The sequence below is a fragment of the Dipodomys merriami genome, unplaced genomic scaffold (assembly GCF_024711535.1).
Source record: "Dipodomys merriami isolate MVZ:Mamm:240054 unplaced genomic scaffold, mDipMer1.0.p SCAF_29, whole genome shotgun sequence".
NCBI classification, from domain to species: Eukaryota; Metazoa; Chordata; class Mammalia; order Rodentia; family Heteromyidae; genus Dipodomys; species Dipodomys merriami.
In genome coordinates this window covers 15,385,270-15,394,668 of record NW_027204381.1, presented here as the reverse complement: position 1 = coordinate 15,394,668, position 9,399 = coordinate 15,385,270, and the positions used below count along the sequence as shown (strand labels likewise).

At 42.3% G+C, this 9,399-nt stretch overlaps 1 protein-coding gene across 4 annotated transcripts in view; it reads right to left on the bottom strand.

Annotated features, from left to right (window-relative positions):
* Positions 1–1,044: 1,044 nt before the first annotated feature.
* The window catches only part of Dixdc1 (DIX domain containing 1), a 71,873-nt gene continuing 63,518 nt past the window's right edge, over positions 1,045–9,399 (bottom strand). For all 4 annotated transcript variants that reach the window (XM_070038425.1, XM_070038426.1, XM_070038428.1 and 1 more), the window contains 3 exons: positions 7,571–7,676; positions 6,398–6,506; positions 1,045–4,537 (listed from right to left, as the gene is read on the bottom strand). In XM_070038425.1, coding sequence (XP_069894526.1) covers positions 4,457–4,537; positions 6,398–6,506; positions 7,571–7,676 — 296 coding nt within the window. In that variant the 3' untranslated portion in view covers positions 1,045–4,456. The remainder of the gene's footprint in view (positions 4,538–6,397; positions 6,507–7,570; positions 7,677–9,399) is intronic.

The window sequence follows — 9,399 nt, the reverse complement described above, 5'->3', positions numbered from 1 at the left end:
GCGGCGGGGCTCGCTCGGGTGGCTGATCTGGAACCTCGCGGGACGGGGCTCCGTCCCAAATTCGGGAGAAGTGTGAAAAAGGAGAGGGGTAGAGGATGCGGGGTGTCAGGGGCTGCTCCCTACAGGTTAGGGCGGGGCCTGCGAGGTGAAGGGGGGTCGGGGGGGGACTGGGGCCTGGGGACCCCGAGGGTTTAGCGCGGAAATGAGCTCGAACATCGGATGGGCGAAGCCATCCGAAGCTGTAGGCCAGGGCAATGAAAGGCCTAAGCGGTTTGCCCTTGGCACCTTTGTGTGTCGGTCCTGAGGCTCGAACTCAGGGCCTGGGCGCTGCCCCTGAGCTTCCTCGCTCAAGGCGATCCCTCCACCACTCGAGCCACAGCCCCACGACCGGCTTTCTGGTGGCTAATTGGAGAGAGGAGTCTCCAGGCTTTTCTGCTAGAGCTGGCCTCGAACTTTAGACCCTCGGATCTCATTCCCCTGAGTTAGGAAAAGGATCCCAGGGCCCCGCCCCGCGCAGGCTGGGCTGGGTTACAAAGATCTCCAGTTAGTTTTGCTCAGCATCCCTGGGACGGAGGGGTAAGTAGTTCTCCAGCCACGAGTCCAAGTAGACAGACCAAAGCTGGGCGCTGTGTACTCGGCCTCCTTCCAGGAAGACAATAGATTTGCAAATAGATGTGTTACTGCCCAGTTACCATAGATACCTTTAATTAGCCAAAAGCTTTATTTTGCTTAAGATCCAGTCTTGGGAACTGTTAGTGTCTGCAAATTAGACTTTTGTTGTATAATGTACTCCTAGGTTTATTGTTTTGTACATTCACATATAATTTCAAAAGATGCGAAATTAATCCTTAGTCGCTTGTGTTTACATTAGAAATACCAATAGTAAAACATCTGAGCCAGTAAAGCCACCCTTATCATCAGTCTCGTAGTGAGTAAACACAGTTACCAGGGAGATCACTTGAGGGAATTTACCTTCCCTAAATGTAATTCACTTACTGTACATTAATCTCAGTCAATAAACACAAGTGAAAATGACTAATGGGATTTAGTTTGCAAACTCCATTTTATTCATAGTTTGTGTGTGTGTGTTTAATTCGTTTACAAATTTAGTATGTACAGGCAGTTAAAACTGGTTATCACTCTGATAATCAGAAGTCTCTGGCATAGCACTGGTGTCATGAAAGCATTGTAAAACAGGGAGAATACATAGTTAACATTCTCTTTGAAAGCAAAGGTTGCAAACATCCATGTTCCTAAGAAAATAGAATTTTAGATATGTTTTAAGCACATTAAACCTCTTACATAAATTTAGACAATAGAAGTACAATCATAATGCTTAGTTTGTGGCAAAAAAATGAAAATAATTATGACCTAAATATTCTAAAATAGAGCCCTCAGATCTGATGTAGAACATAAAGATAGTTTCCCCCCTAATTTACAAGCATCCTGGTCAAAAAGAGCTAAAAGGTGGTCAGTGTTGAACAAAAAAAAGTTTTATTTAAAATTTTTTGAACCAGAATCTTAGTATATAGCTCAGGTTTGTGTTGAACTTGAGATTCTCCTGCCTCTGCCTCATAAATTCTAGGATTCCAGGCATACACCACCCATGCCCAACTAACCCAAATGCTTGAGGTGCAAATCATCGTGTTCCAGTCTTGATTAGTTTAGGGAATTGAGCAAGCAGGTGAGTCTTCAGTTTTTAAAAGACTTAAGGCTCATGCCTGTAATCCTAACTACACAGGAGGCTGAGATTAGAGGATCCCTGTTCAAAACCAACCTGGGCAGGAAAGTCCATGAGACTTACCTCCAATTTACCACCAGGAAACCAGAATTGGAACTGTGGCTCAAAGTGGTAGAGTACTAGCATTGAGTAAAAAATTTAGCTCAGGGACAGTGTCCAGGCCCTGAATTCAAGACCCATGACCAACCAAAACGAACAACAAAAAACTTTAAGGACTTAAGTCCTCAATGAAACTAGTTTTTATGAGAAAGGTATTTGTTTTTAACATGGTTTAGAAATTGTTTTTATGGACTCCCTAAACACCGTAGTTCTTTAGTTTTTCTCAAGGATCGAGAACTTGAGTAGCAGGAAAGACCATCTGTCCTACACCAGTGCCACAAACGGACAATACTATGAAAAAGTCAGCCTCGTAGGAAGCCATTCAGAATACTGATCACTGCCTGCTCCTGCACAGAAGGCTCCATCACTTCTGAAATGAGTACCACCAGCAGTTTACACAAGTTACCCAAGTGACATTCTCTAGTAGAGATGCTTACTCGTTCTACCCATGGTACCTGAAGTCAGTGAGCTAAGGGAGAGAAGTTATCTCATAGTCTCCTCTGAATTCAACTTCTGCTTACCAAGGCTAGCTATGTAGCTCCTTTTCCAAAAGGAAAAGGACTTGGAAATTTTTCTGTGATTTAATTTTCTTTAGAAAGTCAAATTCCACATAATGGTAAGACAGTTTGCTGAAAGAAAATGGACACGTAAAAACGAATTTCAGAGACAGACATTCAAGATAAGTTGTACTGGAAATGCAATAACAAATTTTGGCCTGTTAACACTCATGCTGTCATATAGCAAAAACACCACAAAAACTCATGCAACGGAGAAATTGGCAACATAAGGACTTTTTCTCCAGACTTCGGGGGTAAAGAAACCCTGAAATTATACTGTTTTCTTCTGTTTGCTTTTCTAATGAACATTCTTGCATATGGCTGACTTTCCCAAACTTTCCCGGTTAGTTGTGATGAAAAATCTTACATGGAAAAAAAAGTCTGGTCATTTTTTGAGTTTCTCTTTCCTAGAAGAGCCATCGACTTGATTTTGTGAAACTCCCTCCACAGCTAAATAGCAGGCAGATATTTGGGGAAGTAATTAGTTGTCATGAGTATTCTGGTAATAAAATAAAGTTTGTTCTGAAACCACAAGAGGTGGTACGAAGATACTGTATAAAAGCTACTGGGTTCTCTAGAAAAATGAACACAGTATACAGGATGTGTGAGTATATAAGACTCACCCTTGAGTTATAAAAATAGACATGGTTCTCAGATGAAAAGCAAATGAGTACAAAAGAATTCTCCAAATGTGAGCTGTTTTTAAAAGATGTCAATAGGAAACAACAAGATGAGATTTCAGAGTTCCAAAGAATGGTCTGTTCAAATGGCCAAAAGGAAGGAATAAACTAGAGACAGGTCAAGAACTGATCTACTGATCTGTCCCTCTTGGTAGGCAGTGTACATTGGTAGTTGCAAACTGATTTGGGGAATATATATGTATCTTTGACATATGTATGTATAAATTCACTGATTAACTGGTGGTTGCTGGGTTGAGGAATGAGAAAAGTCCAAGTTACTAAATAATCTCTGGGAGTTGAACACATTAAGCATCTACATTTGACTATGTTGCACATGAGAAATGATTTTAGGCTTTTTTTCACCCTGGATCAACCCTGCCATTCACAACTCATGCTCCATGCCCCCGTGGGTTCTACTGTGCCCTAAAAGATCAACCTAGATAAAATATATAATAGAAATTAACTCCAGTCTTGAAATGAGGGACAGACCAGTAAGTCATGCTCAGTATTCATAAGTCATAAAGAAACACTAAAATTAATGGTCTGTCTCCTTTCCACTGCAAAGGAGATACCATGAGTTAAACAAAGTCATGAGACAAAGTCAACAAGATATGGGTAGCAGCACCTTTCCATACCCGCCTGGATTTTTAAGGAGCCTTTCACTCCAAGTTTGTCAGTTCGAAGGTAAGTAAATGGCTCTATAATTGAAGAGTCACCAGAGAAAATCAGCAGTACATGAAATATGCCCTCTGTGGGCTGAAGGACAAACTGCAGAACCAGTTATGACCATTAGAGTCAGCCCATCTCAGTGATGGTTTTAGTATAGTTTAGCACAATAGGAGCAGCCCTTTTCCATCTAATTGACGATTCAGCACCATCCATGTTCAATAGCTTCATGTAGAGTGGGCTTCCATCCTTGGTACCATCTCTGAGTTAGTCCTGGTTTGCAGTATCTGCAAAGAAGCAGATAAGTTGGTGCCTTTGCCTTGTCTGTAAGCACAAATGCTGGGACGTTTGACTGCTGCAACCACTGAGGCTGGTCAATACTAGAACACTTGGGAGTGAAGCATTCAGTTCCCCGATTGCAGAACACAGCAGCAGGTCCCCTCAGGAGTGGGATCATTCATCGCCACTGGTTAAGGCCTTCGGTTTGTTGTCCTCAGAGTAGAACAAAATTCTGTTCCTTCTCATAGACCAGGAACTCCTGATGAACCACATTTGGACAGATGTGCCGGGCACACAAAGGGACTGGCCTGTGACCGTTACACTCGCAGAAGCTTCTGTTTTGGCAGCACGAATTAGAAACTTCGTAGTGTGTCTGGTTTTAGTCCTTTCCTGAGTGAAGGCAGCAGAGAGTGTCCAGGTTCCAATACTCAGCATCAATTTTCCCCATGGTCTTCCTCTACCCAGGCTACAATTTTCCCTTCCCATCCGGGAATGGCATCATCATCATGGAAAACCTAGGTTTGAAAAACAATTTAAAAAAATGATAAAACAGCCAGGCATATATTGGGTAGCATGAATTTCTTTTGCAATAAACTAATTTTATAATCTTTAAATTAAAAAAACAACAATCAGGCATAGCCAGGCACCGGTGGCTCATACCTGTAGTCCTAGCTACTCAATTGTCTGGGATCTGGAGGATCATGGTTCAAAGCCAGCCGGGGAAGGAAAGTCCATGAGACTCATATATCCAATTAACCACCAGAAAACCATACGTGGCACTGTGGCTCAAGTGGTAGAGTGCTGGCCTTGAGCTGAAGTGCTGAGAGACAGCACCTAGGCCCAGAGTTCAAGCCCTACAACCAGCCAAAAACAGAACAACAACAAAAACCCAGCTAGGCATGATGCCACACACTTATAACTCCAGTACCCAGGAGGCAGAGGCAGGAGGATTGTAGGCTGTATAACAAGGAAAAAGAAACACAACTGCTGCTGGCCAAAAAAAAGAAAAAGTACATATTATGGATACGCTTAAGAAAGTGTAAAAGAAATCCTTGAGTTACAGTTTATATCCTTTTGTCTGTCCTTCAAAATTGTAATTGGTATTTTAAATGTATCATTTTTCTTAGTACTACGTGTATGACGTGGTTAAAAAAAAACACTGTTTTGCTCATAGTAGAAAACAGTTATAAACACATTTAAAGAACTAGAAAAGGAAAATTTTTGTTTACAAGCATTGTAAAGAATGGGTGGGAAAGAACACCAGTCCATTCATTCATTCACTTCCAAAGCCACTAACAAAACAGGATTATTAAAACATTTCAGTGAAGAAATCTTTATAGAACAAAATACTCGTTTTTCTAGCTTCCTCATTCTGTAACCCCAGTGAAAGCACTTGCAACACTAGAACTCGGAACTCTCTTTAAAAAAAGTTGTATTTGAAATGTACCCATCACTCAATTTGGAAGAAATAGTTGTATTGTCAAAGTTCATAGAGTTCATAAGCTTTATAGACCATGATAATGACAATTCACCTTGTAAAGATTAAAATGTGTTTGTGGGCTGGGAAGGTGGCTCACTTCAGGAAGTGTAGGTCGTGAGGCCTGAACTCTGGGCCTGGGCGCTGTCCCTCAGCTCTTCAGCTCAAGGCTAGCACTCTACCACTGAGCCATAGCCACACTTCTGGCTTTTTCTGCCTATGTGGTACTGAAGAATCGAACCCAGGGCCTCATGCATGCAAGGCAAGCACTTTACCACTGAGCCACCTTCGCAGCCCCTGACTTCCCTTTTACGCTAAAAGTTCTTGATAGAGGGAATTAGATTGATTAGAGTATATTGTAAACTTACAAAGTTTTAACAATGAAATCTCCCCCATATACTAATGCAAGTTAATAAAAACAAAATAAAAATCAGAAGCTGGGTGTTAGTGGCTCATGCCTGTAATCCTAGCTACTCAGAAGGCTGAGATCTGAGGATCGCGGTTCAAAGCTAGCCCAGGCAGGAACATCCATGAGACTTATCACCAGTTAACCACCAGAAAACCATAACTGGCACTGTGGCTCAAGTGGTAGAGCACTCGCCTTGAGCTGAAGAGCTAAGACAGTACCCAGGCCCAGAGTTCAAGACCCAGGACTGGGGGGAAAAAATCTTATCTGAATTCTTAGTTAAAATGGTAAGACGTAGGACTAACAGATGCTCAACATCTTCAGCCAGCCACGAGCCTCTTAGTCTGAAGTCATCAGACATCATCTGAGGCTCCTATAAATTCATTTGAACTGAATAAGAAATTTAGGTAGTTCTGGGAACTAGTTCTTAAATAGGAGGCTTTGGGGTTCAGGAGTGACCAATACTACTGCCAGTCTCCCATGATTTTGTACCTCCTCTTTGACGGTGCCAAACTCAGGATCCAGGGCTTTGAAATGATACCGGTGATTCCCTTCACGATCAATAGCTGCTTTAAAATCCTTCAGGGTTACCTCTCCCAACCTGCCACAAAAGAAGAGAGTACCAAAATAGACTGTTAATCAATACGCTGTAAAGATAAACCCAGTGCCCTGCCAAAACCAACAGGCAAAACCAGCAGTGGCCTCATTAGATCACTGCCCTTGATAACCAAGGTAACTATTAAAGCAGATGCAGGAGAACCAGTCACAGCTAGGAAGTGAAAATGGCATTATGTATCAGGTGATCTGAGAACATAAAATACTGCTTCAGCAACAGCCCAATCACTTTCTTCTGTCTTTAGCTGGAAACATGACAAAAGGTCTTGGAAATGAACTTCGTTGACCAACCATAAATATGCCTAAGTTCTCATGGTCTCCTTCTTTGTTTCAATAGTCCACTTTTGTTCAGCTAGTAGAATCAAACCAGGCATCATTATCTTTATTCTCCTCTATTAGAAACCCGGCTTTGAATCCAGACTAGTTAATTAAGTAAACTGCTTAAAGACAGGAAATTATATAACCTCTCGGTAATTGGTTGATTTCAGAGTTTAAAAATTGTTTTTATTTGAAAATCAGTTCCTTTCAGAAGAAATATATTAACTGAAGTGACATTTAGGAAATTTTTAAAAGAAATTCTAGGTAGGGATTAGTTGTAGTTATCAAATACTAATGATCAAGCTGCAATCTGTGGCCATCAGCAGGAGCTGTAAAAACTAGGGGCTGGGAAGGTGGCTCAGTGGTAGAGCGCTTGCCTTGCATGCCTGAGGCCCTGGGTTTGATTCCTCAGCACCACATAAGCAAAAAGAAATAAGCCTGAAGTGGCGCTGTGGCTCAAGTGGTAGAGTGCTAGCCTTGAGCTAAAGAGCTGAGGGACAGTGCCCAGTTGTCCCTCAAAAAAAAAAACTTTTTTTCCAAACTTGGAGTGTCCCTGCATGCTTTTCAGGCCTGGAAGTACCACGTTCCTAGCCTGACAGCAGACCTTTGTGATGCCACTGTTGGTGGCAAAATTGAAATGGAGTCTTTACCTCTTGGGCTATTCAGTCTACACAAGCTGCTCATTTGGGCAGTAACTAGTGGCTCTGCCATAGTGATCCCCAAGTGTCTCACCTCTTTGGTATATTGACCATGAAGGGTGTAAGTGACCGGTCGGTGAAATAGAGCACTTTAGTGCACATGCTGCTGATGGCTGGAGAGCTCTGTGAGTGAGGCAACTCTGCAATCAGAGACACTCGAGTTAGAACATTCGGTTTCTTCCTTTCCAGCAACTCACAAGGTCTTAGGGGAATTATGCTGCTTGAGGTCACAGCACAGCTGTATCAGACAGAGCTTGAGGTCACAGCACAGCTGTGCCTCTTGCTAAACCCATGTCCATAGGGCATGATCTGCAGTAAGTCACCACAAGGACCACGTGGACAAGAAGTGCTTTGGGCATGGACATTATCATGAGGACCATGAATTCTCACGCACAGGAAATAAGACCAGCAGCCTGAGATCTGACAGGCACTGGCGTTAAAGATCAGAAGAGGACAGAGAATCACACCTGACAGGATTTCAGGGGGTGGACAGACATACACAGATTTTGGAGATCAGGAGTAAGAATACTCAAAGAAAAAGAAGGGGGGCTGGGAAGGTGGCTCAGTGATAGAGCGCTTGCCTTGCATGCCTGAGGCCCTGGGTTCAATTCCTCAGCACCACGTAAGCAAAAAGAAAAAAGCCGGAAGTGGTTCTGTGGCTCAAGTGGTAGAGAACCAGCCTTGAGCTGAAGAGCTGAGGGACAGCACCCAGGCCTAGAGTACAGGCCCCACGACTGGCAAAAGAAAAGAAAAGAAAAGAAAGAAAAAAAAGCAAGAAAAAGCAATGGGTACAAAAGCACAGAAGGAACCTTACAAACTCAGACCCCAAGGGGCCGGTGCTTCCTGTCTACATAAAGTACAAAACCTATCTGAACTGTGAGCAACATAGGAATTAAAAATTGGGGTTGTGGTCAAGTTCCTAATTTGACTCTGTTCCTTAAAAAGATACTTTGGGACCCATTGCAACAATAAGATGTACAAGTCATTATGTCCAAAAACGAACTTTACAACTTTGGTTGGGGGGGATCAGGTGGGGGAAGTAAGGGAAGGGATGGGAAAGGGAAACAAAGAGGAGGCAACAATGCTTGATAAGAAATGTACTCATTATCTTGCCCATGTAATTGTAACTCCTCTGTACGGTATTCTCACAATAAAAAATAAATAAAATAAAATAAAAAATGAAGCATAAAAAAAGGTACTTTGGAAATAGTAGTTAATTTAAAATTTGTGGTGCCAGTTCTGGGGCTTGAACTCAGGGTCTTGGGGCCTGGGCATTCATTGTCCCTGAGCTCCTTTTGCTCAAGGCTAGCACTCTACCACTAGAATCACAGTGTCACTTCTGTCTTTTCCTGAGTAATTTATTGGAGATAAGAGTCTCACAGACTTTTCTGCCTGGGCTGGCTTCAAACCACAATCCTCAGTCTCAGTCTCCTGAGTAGCTAGGATTAGAGGCAAGAGCCACCAGTGCCCAGCTTTAGTTAATTAATTTTAAAGTGTGTAATCACCACTGTCTAGTTCTACATTGTCATTATCCCCAAAGGAAATCTGTACAATTAAGCAGTCATTGCCTATTTGTCCCTTATGATCCTGGCACCTGGCAACTCTTCTTTGTGTCTCTACTCTTCTTTGTGTCTCTATCAATTTCATATAAATGGGATCTCATATTATGTGTACCTTTGTATCTGGCATCTTCCACTTCACACAGCATTTTCACAGTTCACCTATGTTCTAACATGCAGCAGAACTCTGTTCCTCTTTATAGCTGAACAACTGGATGTTCTTTGCACCTACCAGAATCTGTTTTCAATAGGGATATGTTACTTAGATGTGGAATTGCTGGTTTGTACAGTATTTCAATGTTTG